Source organism: Corticium candelabrum, chromosome 17, assembly GCF_963422355.1.
Source record: "Corticium candelabrum chromosome 17, ooCorCand1.1, whole genome shotgun sequence".
In the NCBI taxonomy this organism is placed as follows: Eukaryota; Metazoa; Porifera; class Homoscleromorpha; order Homosclerophorida; family Plakinidae; genus Corticium; species Corticium candelabrum.
Window position 1 is genome coordinate 1,117,201 of NC_085101.1, and position 15,891 is coordinate 1,133,091.

The 15,891-nt window shown below is 41.9% G+C and overlaps 2 protein-coding genes across 4 annotated transcripts; both read right to left on the reverse strand.

The window, feature by feature from the left end:
- Positions 1–1,312: 1,312 nt before the first annotated feature.
- LOC134193501 (macrophage colony-stimulating factor 1 receptor 2-like) lies at positions 1,313–5,359 on the reverse strand. The gene is made up of 13 exons (XM_062662328.1): positions 4,612–5,359; positions 4,306–4,550; positions 3,906–4,236; positions 3,542–3,852; positions 3,335–3,482; positions 3,162–3,275; positions 2,897–3,093; positions 2,679–2,825; positions 2,552–2,622; positions 2,446–2,486; positions 2,279–2,375; positions 2,118–2,217; positions 1,313–2,059 (listed from the first exon to the last, which is right to left on the reverse strand). The coding sequence occupies exons 1-13, from the start codon at positions 5,357–5,359 to the stop codon at positions 1,925–1,927; spliced, it is 2,685 nt and encodes an 894-aa protein (XP_062518312.1). The 3' UTR covers positions 1,313–1,924.
- A 1,474-nt stretch (positions 5,360–6,833) lies between these two features.
- On the reverse strand, positions 6,834–11,173 carry LOC134192730 (homeobox protein aristaless-like). 3 transcript variants are annotated; one of them, XM_062661477.1, is made up of 3 exons: positions 10,780–11,173; positions 9,052–9,450; positions 6,834–7,923 (listed from the first exon to the last, which is right to left on the reverse strand). In XM_062661477.1, exons 2-3 carry the CDS (start codon positions 9,409–9,411, stop codon positions 7,135–7,137), a joined length of 1,149 nt encoding a protein of 382 aa, XP_062517461.1. In that variant the 5' UTR covers positions 9,412–9,450; positions 10,780–11,173; the 3' UTR covers positions 6,834–7,134. The 3 variants fall into 3 exon arrangements, with proteins under 3 accessions (XP_062517461.1, XP_062517460.1, XP_062517462.1); XM_062661476.1 differs by having other exon boundaries at positions 10,776–11,173; XM_062661478.1 differs by lacking the exon at positions 10,780–11,173 and adding an exon at positions 10,438–10,613.
- Positions 11,174–15,891: the final 4,718 nt, after the last annotated feature.

A 15,891-nucleotide genomic window follows, 5' to 3' on the forward strand; every position in this document is an offset into this window, starting at 1 on the left:
CATTTACATTGACTCGTAAATGAGGTCACCCACTAAAGAGTCTGTTATCAGATGAGAGGCAAGACACTGGCAGTATTGGCACCATAAGGTGTTAGCAGTTGTGTTTAGTGGATGTTATGATTTGTGTAGTTGTGTCTAACATGTATAAGGCCAATATTGTTATTGGAACTTATTACCATGAAATGGTTGCAAATCCCTTGAGTTGCTCTGTTTCCTAATTAACTTTATTGCTTTGACTTACTTCCATTTACTTGAAGAATGATTAGAGAGTCATTAACGGAAATGTAGCCACCTTGACTGAATGCTTAAGAGGAACACCTATCTGTGTGATGTCAATGGTTATGGTATAGTAATTGAAACCTGTTTTATGTTATTCCTTTATATGCTTCCATTAATTAATTAAGATACAAGGTTGTTATGGTATATATTTTCAAGAATTTGTGGTCAAGCTTTAGACTTGTGTAATGATTGCTTGATTAGTAAATCTCTGCGAGTCTTGGAGATCCAGGACGTGCAGGCAATGCAGTATATGATATGCTAATTGCCATTTTTGGAAATATAGTACTTTCTGTTATTGTTCAAAAAAAGATTTGTATTTTTGCTACTGCTTCATGCATAACCTGGACCTGCTATTAATAGTTACTAGTGAGTCAAAGAATAACACTGGCAAGTGAACATAGTGCTAATTCACACAGTTTCTTTCTGAGATAGAAATTACAAAATTACTGCAAATATAGAGGCCAACATTATGACTGTGGATAAACTTGAATGTTAAGTCAATGTCTTTGTTGGTAAAGCAGTGACTAGCAATGCATTATTGGGCATTGTGTGTAATAGGGAAGTTGGTTAGATGCCATGTTGTTTGTAGTGTGGTGATGCATGGTGGTGATGATGATATGATGATGATGATGATGATGTGGTGGTGGTGGTGGTGGTGGTGGTGGTGGTAGTCGTAGTGGTGGTGCTGATGGTGGGGGGGGGGGATGGTGGTGGTGGCGACGGTGGTGTGTGTGTGTGTGTGTGTGTGTGTGTGTGTGTGTGTGTGTGTGTGTGTGTGTGTGTGTGTGTGTGTGTCTGTGTGTCTGTGTCTGTGTCTGTGTGTGTGTAAGTCGCATTTCAGGGTCACTGTATTCATTGAATTATTATCGTGAGCAAGCTAGTAATTGCAAAGCTCAATCTGGTACATATAAGGAATACCTTCAACTGTAAAGATATCGTGAATGACTGATTTATGTCGCAAATTAAGTATTGTCTATGATAGTAATATTCATGAAATATGCTGATCAAGGACCTGAGTGCATGGTTATTTGTGTACATGCTCGAAATACAAAGAGTACAAAGCACTCAAGGCACAACAAGCAGCAATGTCAATTGCATGTCTACCTTTTAAATAGGTGCCATATTTCTATGCGTCTATGGATTCTCTTGAATATTCAGACCTAGCTGGTATTGCATACTGTATTAAATATTTTGGAATCTGAGCAAAGAAGATAGTTTCATTGACTACTAGTGTGCTTCACAGAACAGGGATGAACGCAGACTTAACAGTAGTCTTGAATATTCAATAGGTCGCCTCTCGTGCATGTTCGTTCAGTGGGCATCTTGCCAATGGTTTTGTGTGTATATGTGCATCAAGAAATTAATCAGTCATCTTGGTTTAAGAGAAAAGGTGTGGCTGAACTGACTCTATCCAATGAAACAGTTGTTGGGTCTACTTGCTTTGTTGTCCACAAGAGTCCTTACCTACAATCATCACTATTGTATTTTCCATGACAAGCTGCTGTATGTGTATTGTTGTACTTATATATATGTAACAGCTTTGATAGATGACAAATTACAGGATCTTGTGTACTTTTGTCTGTGTTTGAAATTATACTTGCAGATGATTTGTCTATATATGTAGTCTATAAACTAGGATCTCAAGTTACAACATTTCACTGACTTGTATGTCAACTTCGTGGAAGAGTTCGTCAATTGAGTCATCATTTTCATACAAAGGGTTTGTGTATGTACCTTCAGCTCCAGCGAATGGTTCGAGTGATTCAATCATGAGATAATCCTATTGGCAAACCAGTCACTGCTGCATTTGCAGGATGTTGGGTATTTACTTGTCTTACTGTGCTTGTTGATAGTAGCTCTTCGATACTATGGGCAAGGTCACTAAATTTTGGTCGTCTGGATGGTTCGGCCTCCCAGCATTGGCTCATAATAGTGTACCTGGAAGGAACCATTACAACATGTGATACTTGAATTGCAAAGATAGTTGTTCTAGACAAACAGTTCATTGGAGCAGTGGTCTGGCTTTTCTAATCTGTATCCCGTTTTGAGCAATATGAATAATTGCTCTGTTGGTACCCCAGGGTAGGGTGAGGCTCCTGAACATGAACATTTGTAGTTATGTGACTGCCTGAAAATACTGCAATATTCATACTTATTCAAACTTACCAAGTGTTACTATCTCCCAGAGAACAATACCGTAAGACCATCTATGGAGTTATCACTCTGCTATAACTGAGTATTCATCAAGTAGACTTATGCCTAAGGGACTTACATATCACTTTGTGTCGTGTAGATGTTGTCGTACAATGATTCCATGGCCATCCAGTTAACAGCAACACGGCTCTATTAAATGTTTACATTCAAAAGACAGAAGGAGCTAGACGATGCAAATTTCGCACCTCGTCTGTTGGTTTACCATGTATAGCTGATTGAATGTGACGCTTTGTCTGATACCCATCATAGCGTGCAAGACCGAAGTCTGAAATTTTCATAATGGATCTCTCTCCGACCAAGACATTCCTTGCTGCCAAATCACCATGAATACACTAACACAATATGGTCAACGTTGTCATTCAATTGTTATTTGATGAGTTTTTTTGCCAAGGTTTCTTGCTACCTTCATTAACGCTAGATGTTGCATCCCTTTAGCTATTTGGAGAGCGAACGTGAGTAATTCACTTGATGAAAGAATGGATGAAGCCTTTAGATAACTACTATCTGATGGAGAATACTGTCGATCGACACTTCTCGATTTCCTTAGAAATTCCTGCAGGGTACCGTTGCAGGCATACTCAGTGATAACCATGAGAGGTCCTGAAAACGCGTGGAAAACACATTGAGTTGGGGACTAGGAGTGAGACAGCTGGTATGTTATGACGTACCCTCATCAGTAGTACATGCTCCATAAAGTCTTATAACGTTTGGGTGACCGACGATCTCTTTCATTACTTCCACTTCCCTCATGAGCTGTCTTTTCTCGTCTTCGGTTGCGTGGCCTAGGATGCAAGGGGTCTTGCAAACGTGTACTTAGAGTTAGATTTACGAATTACCGTACTTTTCAGCATTTTGACTGCAACCGTCGTCGTACCGCGTCGGCCTCGAAGTTGTGATATTGTTCCGCGATATACTTTGCCGTATGCGCCTTCTCCCAGCAGTTCATACGTACGAATGTACTTTCGAGGAATTTCCCAGAACATTTCTAGCTGTTGTACACAAGGAACATCTAAAGCGTAAGGTATAAACACAGTGGGACTGACTGTACTTTGATTAGTGGCACAGGCTTGTCTTCGCTCTCCTCACTTCTCTGTATTGCTGTGGGCTCTTCATCTTCTTCCCATACAGTAGGAAGGCGAGGGGCCTGAGACAGGCCTTGTCTGGAGGCCGTTCTCATAGCTATCAGCTGGTTCAGTTGTATTCGCTCCCGGAACTCCCTTTTGTGTGCAGTTTGACGCCAACAGACGACAGCGATGGTGACGGCAAGAGAGAGAACAACAACTCCTGCCGAAGCAGCAATGACGGAATACTTTGTTTCTTCCCTATTTCCCTCATCAACCGTGTTCGTTGTTGGTCCAGCTAATGACAGCACAATTGAGACAAAGGCAAACTAGTGCAAGTGTATGCCGTACCGCTACTGCTTTGCTGATAAATGCACCGAACGCACTCGTTTGTGTTCCATCTCGCTTGTAGGAGTGCCGTTGTCACTAGAGTAGTGTTGCGTCCCATTCCCTCGAATCCGTTGTCGGTAAGAACGACATGGAGATCGTAGCAGCAAACTCCTCGTATGAGGTGTGAAGAAAGAGTGATAGTAATGTGTCGAGCTTGCATTTGTGTGACAGAAAATGGGCTAGGATGCACTCTGCGTTGAGAGGTCGTTATGGTCGTGTATTCAAGTTCGACGGCAATGTGGGACTTGTTGGAATCCAAATCCAGCCATTCGATCTGAGCAAGATCGGAGTGCTATACGCATACATGACAGCTATCTAAAGCTATACTAAATGGCACACTATAGGGTGTGTATGCACTTACCACAGACGAGCTGCTTGTGATAAAGAAGAATTCTGTGAGTAATGTGGGTGGGTTATCATTGACATTTCGTATGATGATGTTGATGGTCGCTTGAGCAGTGATCTCGCGTTCGGTATTGCTGTGTGCCACAAGTGTAATGTTGTATTCAGTTGGTTGTCTTGACTTGTCGTAGTCTAGAATCTTGTCCGTGTAAACACTTGCTCTCTTTGGATTGAACACATCGACAACGATCTCAAACGGAATATCTAGAGAAGAATATAACTATACTGGATTGCAGTGATCGAGTGCATATGGTCTAGTTATTACCAGACGGCGATGCTTCTCGTTTGAAATAGAAGTCAATTCCACCAGGAGGATAGTTGATGGCTTTAACTGTGTGAACAAGGCTGGGATAAGCTGTGTTTTCGTTGATAAAAACGACCTTGCTCGCGGGCTGCAGATATGGTACTTGCACTGGTGCAGTGACATGAACCGTGAGGAAAGCCAGAGTCCAATGAATTACATTACCGTACAGTGTCGTTGCATTCAGAGATACGAGAAAGATGCCCGCTGCCACACTTGTGTTGTGACTCATTTTGATTACTCTGTTGGATATGAACAGTGGTAAACCCGCGTCAAACAGCACGTGAACGGTGGAGTTGACAGCAAAAGGAGAAAACATGCAGAGTTGGTCCACAGGTTGGCTAAAGTCTGCAGCTGTAATAACCGTGACGGTTGCGTTAGAACAACAAATGACGTCTTTCATGGTGCTGTTCTCGGGAAGGAGACTGATGAAAGCGTGTACAGTCGTGTTTAGCTTGACATCTCCGATGGTATAGACTAGAATTTTCAAATGTAGTTGGTTGTTCTTTTCTCCATCAGGCACAGTGTGTAGTTTACAGTTGACAACTAAATTCGCTTGACTCGAATTGTGGAAAGGCTCAATACGAAAGAGGCCTTGCCAACTTGGATTTGATTCTAGCGAATAAATGAGCTGAACTGACTCATTGCCTGTGACTTTGCAGTATACCGTTAGTATACCAGAGTCAACTGGTACAGTCTCTCGAACAGTCATATGGACGGAACGAGGACGGCAGAGAATTTGAGTGTTTTGAGTGATGAGAAGAGAGAGTGGAAAAACGGTGACCGAATCTAGGCCTTCACCATCCCGACAATAGACACCGACCGTGATATTGTACTGCTCTCCAGCATGTCCACCCAAATTCTCACCTACAGACAGAGCTCCGCTGCTGTGGTGGAGGCGGAACAGTTGGCGGGCGGTACCGTTGATGGGCTGATCCCAAACAAATACTACTGTCCAGTTCGTTGAAACTTCTACTTTGTAGATAGTTGTTCCTCTTGGTGTATGTTGATCTACTTGAATGAATTTTGTTAGGATCGTTTCTGCTTCAAGTTGAGCTCCAAGAAGTGCTACAAGCAAGAAATCGTTAATTAATTACGTGTATGTAACTACGTTGCTAACAGTATCAGCGTGATGGTGTTATCCTTACCTAAGAATACGATACTGACAAGAATGCATCTCGTGTTCGAGCGCTTCATAGGCTTGAAGAGTTCTTTGGTTTGCGATCTGCAGATCAACTACAAGATACAAGCGTGAGAACGCACGTGAGACAGACCAGGTCCGCGTGAGCTTCATCTAGGGAAAGATCCTTCCACACAAGTAGAACAACACCGTGATACTGTTGAGATTTAAAGAAAAACGACTGCACCGTCCATTCAAGTGGTTAGTAGTTATTGCCTTAAAAGCGCCATTAAGTGATCAGTTTGTGATTTTGAGATGGGGTCTCACCTTGAAGAATGCCATTCAATTACTGCTATGTCCGGTAGCGGAGCGTCAATGTAATGGGTAATAACTTTAGCTAATGTCTAGGCTCGCTGGTTTAAGCTCATTGCTGGTTAGACAAGAAAGGAATGAATACAACAAATTTTAGCACGTTTCAGCTACATTAGGGTTTCCTACCTTGCAATTGGTACCGCGTGGCTGGGACCGTCATCTAAACGAATTCGAAGTGTCTAGGTGTGGTACAAATATGTCGCCCAGTTCTTTGAATCTAAAGCTTCAGTTTTCAACCGCCAGCATGATAAGGGACTTCCCAAGCAACCCCCGCCTGCTCTGCTTTCGCATACAAGTCTAAATTGAAGCCTTGAAAATCATCGGAAATATATAGGACAGCAACCTTTGAATGCAAAGCAGCAGCTGCATGTTGGTAACAAGATTAGAAGACGATGAGAACGACAAAACGGAGCACTTGAATGGTGGCAAGGAGCGAATCCCTGCAAGAAAATTAGGTAAAGGACCGAGTTTGAGTGAGCAATTTGACTAACCAATCGAAGCCCACTGACAATGTTATTCAAAGTTGGAAGGTCTGCTGGCACTTGTGTACACTCCTGATTCACTTAAAGTGATGCTATCAATCTTGATAGGTTCAAGAGACAGTCGTTCCCTTTGGCGGAAGAAGAGTCACAGGAGGGATGAAAAATGCGTCTGTCTGTTGGTTGTTAGCTTACTGACGTGAACATACCACCGTTTCAAGTCATTGCTTTATTTTTATTAAATAATCGATTCTAGCTCTTTTCAGTTACTCTGACATGCAAACTGAATAACTTCATTGGAGTTTCACAAGTTTTAAGTACAACAATAGCAGAACAATGAGCTAGTGGCAGCTACAAACGATATACGGATTAGCAAGATCACCATTACATTACACACCAGGGCTAGAGGCTCTATAGTGCAACATGGCAACTTTCTAAAACAGTTCACTCATTCAGTCAATTCTTGACTTCACTCATTGAGAAAATTGTACGTGTGTCGTACATCGAGGAGACTTGTCACTGGACAAATGAGGTGACACCTCCAACAGTAGCCGAATGCTCTTGTGCTTTCATTCTAAGTGCTGCAATGCTAAATGTACGTCGTTCTTCGGGTTCAGGCATACCTCCAAACCCTGGATTCATTGCACTACCAGAAGTTCCTGTAGTGTGTGGGTGCTGTCTAGATGTAGGAGTTGTAGGTCCAAAAGGATTGCTTGGCTGGTAGTGAGTCGGCGCTGTGGGCATGGTTGGACTGCCTTGAAATCCACTAGCAGCTGGTGGTGAGCGAATTTGCCCTGACATTCCTGTGTACTGGTTACGTAAAGAATTTCCTGGGCTAGAGTAGTAACCTGTCTGATGAGTTGATATCTGGTGAGTTGATATAGGATTAACAGCATATGGAGGTACAGCATAGGCTGCATGTAGAGCTGGTGGGCTGGAAGCTGAAGGAACACCTTGATACATAGTGGTTTGTGACTGTTGCTGAACATTGAGCGATCCTGGACACACACATGATGACGGATATTGGACTTGAACGGGTGACTGTGAAAGAGGCGGCGCAGGACTCCATGAACCTTGATCAAGTCCTTGAATTGGAGGATGGGCCAGAGTGTGCTGGTATCCGGGCATGGGTGGATATCCTGCATACATTGGTCCAACAGGTCGTGAAGGAAAAGCTCCAGGTGGCAAGCTACGCTGGACAACAGAAGGATGAGCTGCTCCAGCGGCAACTGCGGCAGCAGCAACAGCAGCTTGGTTGGCTTTCTCTCGTTTTCTCCATTTTGCACGCCGATTTTGAAACCAGACCTGAGCAAAATAAACCAGTAAAAAGACATGGAGAGAAGTCTAATGTAATAGAGGAAGATAAGTCATTTGTAAGGTGAGATCTGCTATCCTTGAAAGAATTATGCCTAAGTATCTGCATTCAGGATAGACTAAGATGCCCAAACAATGACAATAGCATTAAAGTAGGTGAGTAACTGGTGACAAGTGTTTGCTGAAACCAAGTCACTTTAGCAAGGCTTCACCATTGTCTTTAGTAGTATGACAAGCATGTGGAGGGAGTGGATGCATTGCTCTCCAACCATCTGCCCACTTTTGTTAACCCAGACCAAGCCTGCGGCCTTGTGTACCTGTATTGCTTCAAATCTACAGCTTTGCATCAGATAGCAATAATGTCCCATCCATGTCAGGTATCTCTGCAACAACAGGGTGTACGTATTGCATGAGAGTTCACTGTTTCAATAGTTTTCGCCGTGAGAAGGCAAATATTTTGATTTTGTTTGCTTAGAAGGCATTCTGCTGTTTTCAGCACAGTAAATGAAGCAGTGGAAAGGCATCTGACAGTATACCTATACTAACTGTATGAATATGTGTCAAATGGAAGACTTAAAGGTCCTAATGGTAAGGCCCTGTAAGGAGTTCTTGATTAGATCAACTGTCTAGCATCTCCCACCTTTGCATACATCTAGGTTTCCTTTTTGGAGAATTAAATCAGTAAGCAACAGGAAGCTGAGTTGCCATTAGTTAACTTGTAGCCACAAGTATCTGAGCAGCCTTTTACAGCTCTTGCTAAGGCATAATTCACGCAGCAAGTCTGACCATAAGTGCAGCGTTAGATGCTCTAGTATTCATTAGCTCCAAATTGAAGATTACTTCCTATTAGAATGACTTCTTGCAGTTTGCCATCTACAAACCAAGGAATAAACTCCAACTAGCAGCATTAGTCCCTCCACTCAGGGCACTAGAACTAATATAAGTCTAACTACTACATTCAATTTATTTACTTTCTAGTGTTGCTACACTCACTATTCAATCTTCATTGTCTATCCCAATTTAGTAAGAGCACATGCAGAAGGATAGCTCAGATCAGCACTGTACTGCATAATCACCACAACTACACAATGAAGACCAAGAAAGGACAGAACAACTAACCTGTACTCTGGCTTCGGTTAGATTGATCTTTAGTGCCAGCTCTTCCCGCATAAAAACGTCAGGGTAGTGTGTCTTTTCAAAAGCCTTCTCTAGCTCCTCTAACTGAAAACTGGTGAATGTTGTTCGATACCGTCTCTGCTTTCTCTTTGGTGGTTGATCGGGTCTCTCAATTGGTGACTCACTCATAGTGAACTGTCCTGCAGTGCCACTATCACTGTTGTCTGTCTTCAAAACAGGAGAGGAACTTTGCTGTTGATGTAAAGTAGACTGTTCTGACTGCTGATTGTGTCCATTGGTTCCGGCTGGTTTCTGGTCCAGTAGTAGAGTGGGTGGATTGGGCTGCTGCTGCTGCTGGATCATACTCCTAAATGACTTGTTCTAGCTTCTTTCTTCTGAAACCTAGACGGTGAAAACACTGGATGTCAATGCAGTGACCTGATGCCCCTATAAATGGCAAGTCCGCACACTACTGACAGGATTCCCTTGCAAATACCATCACACAATCTACAGTGGGAGGGAGGGATGAAGTCTTAATTAATTGGATTTTTAATATTCCTGCATACTAAGGCCCTAAGGCAGGAGTAACCATTTACAGGCTTCTTTCTGCTGACTCTGGCACAAAGCAAACAGCTGTCATGTCTTGAGTGACACCACCAGACAACTGTGGTGGTCTATGTTGTGATGTTGTGTGGTGGTCTGTGCTGTGATGTTGTCAAAGGGAAGGAACACCTATTAATTACAGCCAGTGAATGCTTTGACTCAGTATTTGCTCAGATTATCTGTTCATTCAGAGTTCTGCTAAAAACGGGGAACAGTAAACCAACTCTAGACAGAGATCAGAGTTTCTAGTGACTTTACTTTACTAAAAATCAACGAGCAACAAGGACTATGGTATATACCGGTGTTGTGATAAGAACATATTGATGTTTTCTCTCTGAAAGGAGGTGAGACTTGACAGCAGCTTTCTTCTAGAAGGATACCAGAGACTGGGGAGGTTCTTGGTGCATTCACCAGATGACCTGGCTTCAAAACATGTATTCGAACCCACAACAGGGCCTTTTCGAAACCTCAAGTCACCATTTATCCTCCTATCCAGCTGAGCAGGGCATGCTCCTTTAGAGCTACAGCGGAGGCGCTGCTAGACACACCACCCAGGTTGGGTAGGTTGGGTCTAGAGTATTCGATAATCGAGCAATGGAACAATACATGGCCAGTAAACGACTGTCTTGTAATGGAAAGACGGACACCAACACAGACCGCTAGCACGTATTAGACATCCCACAGAACTCAACAGACAGATGAAAAATACAAGATGGTGAGAAACTTCAAACAGAGAACAGAATATTAGGATCCATACGTGCACCACCCTCTTCTAAAGAGAATTACACGTGAAAGTTTTCCTTGAAAGAGCAATAGTCAAGAAAATGAAGAACAAGACCATGCGGGATGTGGGCACAATTCGTGAACGTCAGATCCTCGTGCAGGACACATCCTATGACGTTTCCGTCGATCAGAGGTCATCACTTAGCTACAGCTGCACCCAAACAATGGCAGGCAACACCTCACTCGCGTGTTGTAATAAGCAAATTCTGTAGAGATCGGTGTTACAGAAGCTGCATAACATTGTAGAACCAGCTAATTCACGGCAAACGATCTAGTTTTCCGCGACCAATCACTGCTCACCGCGACTCTCATTCGATTAGGTTAGTCTCAGGCGCACGTACCCACTCTTTATTTCAAGTCTTCCAATGCCGCTATCGACTGGTCAGACTCGTACATCGCCGATGAGAAGCACTACACCAATACGAAGACCACAAATGGTCATAGAGAACAACGTCTAGACAAACCTCTCTGACACTTGATTGGTCAGTGGGCGGGGACGTTTATGGTTCACAAGCTGGTCACTCGATGCAATCATGTAGATGATCTGTGTATACACATTACACAATATTGGATAAGTCGGATAGGTCAGCAACAGCCAATCGATCGAGAGTAACTATAATAGCTTGTCGTACATCGAAAGGTCAGTAACAGAAGTGTAGGGATCGAGATGGGCGTGGCTTGCTAGAAAACAAGGTATGCATAGATGAGAATGAGGAAACGCCTACGTATCTGGACAGATGTGTTGCGCGCCGACAGTCGTATTTCATATTTGCTTCGTGTACTGTAAAGTCGATTGTAGTGTAGATGACTACGCACACGTGCGGTTATGTGTACGTGTTCGCCTCGCAGTTTCGCAAAGTAGTGCGAGCCCTTCTACGACATTTTTGGGTTGGCACTGTTGAACGTACACTACAAGTGTCGCTACGTAGTAGAGCTGTCGAATCAAACACTTGTTTGCTGGGAATCCATCTAGAACAGTGTTTTTGCTCTGTTAGGTAATCTGACCAACCGGAACAATTTGGTGTGTACAAAACAAGCAAACTGAACGCAACATGAGAAGTGGTCACGTGCAAGTGCCGGTCATCATCACGTGCAGGTGGCAGGCAACGCAATACACAAGTGACTTGAGGTCTGGCCCAAAGGAGGGCTTGTGACTGCGTGATGATTCCCTTATAGAAACGCGTGTACGTGGTTTTAAGGCTAGACAGGTTGCCTGCATAGACTGGTTTCTACAAGACTTGCAGTAACTGCCAACTTCAGGCACTAACGGCCAGGCGCGTATACAGAATTAGCCACGCCCCATAGCAACTAAATTTGTATGACCCACGGAACCAGCAAACTCACTTCAATGTGTGTAAAGCCCGGTTCACAGTATGACGCTGACGCCAACGTTGACGCTGGAATAGACAGAATTCATTGAGGATGCCGCCTGCGTCATGGCGGTGTCTTTGATGTTGATGCTCAGCTGAGCGTCAGCGTCAATACTGTGAACCGGGCTTTAGGGTTAATGTCCTAGCATATTCGTGAGATAGTAATTAACTTTATAAGAATTCTGTCGTTGGCTGCTAATTAACAGAATGTAACTCTGAACGAAATTCTTCCTAGGAATTCTTCAGAGAGATACACTTTATAATATATTAGAACGGGGTGAATGAGTTAATTAATAACCACAACGAACAAGATTAATTTCATATTTCGGCTGTGGTGGGCGTGTCGTTGAAGAGGAGGGGTCTTGACCTGATCCCTTCCCTTTATCCGCTTATGGAACCTATGTGATTTGGATATAAATCTACATGTTGCTCTTCGTAGAGTGCTCCCTCGTGGTTAACTAATTGCCCAGCAAAGCAGATAGATAGGGCATCTGGTGAGGGAGGGTCGATTATCATGGTAAAGCTTCTAGCCTTTGCTGGTTCAGCGGCATGCACAGTGACACGGGCAAGTTTCCACCTTTCACCAAGACAAATTTATTAACCCTATAGCTATGCGTCTCACCGGAAGTAGCGACTCGACGGAAATACCGACTTACCTCGACGGAAATACCGACTTGACTCGACGGAAACAACCATGTTAAACAACTTTGGAATGTATAGCGTGCGTTCACTGGCACAGTGTAGCGCTCGTGTAATCTCGATATTATCATCACATGTGGTTGTTGGAGCTTGTCCGCCAGTCTAGGCGGAGTCACGCAGGACGTTCCAATTTTGATTACTGATCATAACTTTCGAGTTTATCTTCAAAGTCCTAGCGGAGAGTAGCCTGCGACAAAGCGTCCAAGTGATTGACGGTTTGATGGACTGCCTGTCCTTTCTCAGCCACCTCTAGAGACAAGTGTCTAGCATGACTCAGCCATCTGTTTAGACAAGTTTTGGGATGCTTGTGTCTACTTGTAGTGACGTGCATGTGGTGCTAATTGATTTGTGCATGCTTGCAAGTACAGTAGGTGTTTGCCAGCAGCAACTGCTTGGTGTTGTTATTGGAGTACGTTGCGATTGGAGTACGTTCACCTGTGCCTCGTTGTTGAGTCTAGAATCAATCGTTGTGTGTTCGTTTTTAGGAACACACGCCTAGGTAAGTTTCCTGCTTTGCAGTGCGTTTGGAAGCACATCGCTAGTTCTCTAGAGCTAGTGTACAACCAAAGTACCGGAACTGGAAAGGGTCAATTTCTCGTCGCCTAGGGTTCAGCACTGTTAGTGCTTTCATTAAACGTTCTTTCTAACAATTTCACACGTTCCACACGTCAGGGCTGATACAAGGGTTGTAGACAAGGGTGGCTATCCACCTTTCTTTCCTAGGACTTTGCAGGAGAACGGAACCTTGAACATTGTATTTGCACATGCGAAATAACACTACAAGGCATTTACCGTTTTCGATAATATTTGCTCTCACGACGTCTAATCAGACAATACAGAAGCATTGCATGCACATTCATTTCGAGTGTCGCCTTTCAAAACTACTGCTTATTCTCTCTATTTGCGGGGAATGTAAAATCCTGTTTCCATAAAGGGGGTTAAGGGGGTTGAAACCCCCTCTTTTCCGAAAGGCGTGGTTCAATAATTTCATATAATTTCATTAGAAACGAGAAAATTAGTAATGCTATAAATAACTGCTAAGCGTGAACCCCCTCTTTCAAAAATTCCTGGATCAATAATTTCATATAATTTCATTAGAAACGAGAAAATTAGTAATGCTATAAATAACTGCTAAGCGTGAACCCCCTCTTTCAAAAATTCCTGGATCCGGCGCTGACACCTAAGTTGTCTAGTCTATCGCAAGTCGTATTCTGGTGCAAAGTCTTACGCACTTGTCGGCAAATAATGCTTTGGCTCTACCAACTAGTAATTACAAGAACAGCAAGAATGAAGATTAATTCTAAACACTTAGAAAATCGTTGTCTTTGTTCAAACTTTATGGAATTTTGTCTTCGTAATTTCATTTTAATTTTATCTAGAGTACGTGCTACTGGCATTGGATAAGTCTCCTATCATCGTTTTGTTTGGTTGTCTCAGGTGTGCCCGTGTAACTATATGTCGTCAACGGTTACATGTTTGTAGAGTGTTGAGGCGCGTAGCGAAGGAGTTAGGGAGGTTAGATTGAACTCTCAGCAGCCAGAGAGTCGCACGCTTTCCTCAGACTTGCATAACTAACTGTAGTGTATGTCGCGTGCACACACAAGTGGGATATAACGAATGATCTATTGGTATAGCACCGTAGACTAAATACGGTACAAGTGCAATGATCACGATATACGCTACATTACATTACTCCTCCTCTAAAACTGTCTAAAATACTCCTTTTCAATGTAGTTGTAATTTTTTGATTTGAATCTATGTCAGAATCCATTAAATAGTCTCCGTATCGCTATGGGCGACGTCGATTGCGGACAGGGTGTGTACTTCGAACTATATATATATATATATATATATATATATATATATATATATATATATATATATATATATACAGTTCTTCGAACTTCGTGTGTACTTCTTTATATATATAAATTAACTATATAATATATATATATATATATATAGTGTGTACTTTGAACTATATATATATATATATATATATGTATATATATATTAGTTAATTACACCTATAGTCATCATCGATCGCCACTGTTGTCGTCACCCGTATTGTCATCACATCTTCTGAATGAGATATATACCTATACTTAAAACTGATAATCTTGCGTTGTGTCAGATTGGCAATTATCTAATTGATTGATATTCTCTTCGTTTGTTCATCTGCATGGTATCAAGATTTACGGGCCTTGACTTAGATGGTTGGTATTATCCAGTCATGATGAACAGAAATTTTCTTTCCGCGACATCTTTGCAAAAAATAAACGAATGTCAATTGAAATAGCGACCTGTTTACCTTCTTCGCTCGTTGTGGTTATTCCTATGTATATATTCCTAGATATTTTCCTATATATACATATATATATATATATATATATATATATATATATATATATATATATATATATCTTTATGGCAGTATAATTCAAGACTGATTAGTGACTATCTACCTAATTATTATGACTTAGACTCTTTGTGCTTCCGTCCTTAGGGCGGATATGTGTTATCTGTGTTATCTGTATTATATACAAATATATATATATATATATATATATATATATATATATATATATATTCCTAGATGCATGTATATTATAAAGGAAATGTGAGGCAGTGTGCACAATCTACCAGATGCATTGAACTTATCATTTAAATTCTGTAATTTCTATTTATATCAGGTCACCGATCATCTAATTTACGAAAATTTTGGACTCTGTTACGATATCACTAGCTGTTTTCTATAACTTCCTTCATCTGCTTTGATCTATACCTTCAACATTATCGTACACTTCTAGTGCTCTTTCGTATCCTTAGTTGATCAACATTGACGGAAGATGATGATGTTCCTCTGTTGACTCAGAGTCTACTATATCTGCTGCAAGCTAGCGTAACATATTATTGGGGAATCTCTAGTAAAACAATTGTCTAAGGTATGTCCCATAGTTTCATTTCCGCCGCATTGTGACCAAAGTGTACCATAACAATAGCGTTGATGAGACGTAATCATATTTGACAAAGATTAGGTAGAGGTTAAGACGTTCACTAGGCTGTAGATGATATAAGGTGTTGCATGACAACAAATATCGAATACCGTATTGTTTACAAAATTCTTTCAAAGACATGACTTTAAGTCTTACAAATAAGGTTCGCTATCTGAATGAAAATTTGTTGGAATTATACCATCCTTCCAATTTATTCTTGTATAGAAGTTTTAACAAACTTTATCAGCAGTTTATCTCCGTATGCTACACATTTCTGCTTACTGCGAGAATTTCATCTTGTATGACTAAAAATTCTCTATTAGCTAAAGGACTTTGTTTGCTGACATTTGACTCCGAAGGCCAAATTAACTAACTAGTATACAGGCACTTGA

Excerpts from the sequence above, each read along its gene's own strand:
- LOC134193501 (XM_062662328.1), bottom strand. The coding sequence starts at position 5,359 with ATGACTGTTCGAGAGACTGTACCAGTTGACTCTGGTATACTAACGGTA. Across the intron at positions 3,276-3,334 it reads TGCAGTCAAAATGCTGAAAA|GCCACGCAACCGAAGACGAG; the intron begins GTACGGTAATTC and ends CTTGCATCCTAG. Across the intron at positions 2,826-2,896 it reads AACATCTAGCGTTAATGAAG|TGTATTCATGGTGATTTGGC; the intron begins GTAGCAAGAAAC and ends ATATTGTGTTAG.
- LOC134192730 (XM_062661477.1), bottom strand. The coding sequence starts at position 9,411 with ATGATCCAGCAGCAGCAGCAGCCCAATCCACCCACTCTACTACTGGAC. Across the intron at positions 7,924-9,051 it reads TAACCGAAGCCAGAGTACAG|GTCTGGTTTCAAAATCGGCG; the intron begins GTTAGTTGTTCT and ends TATTTTGCTCAG.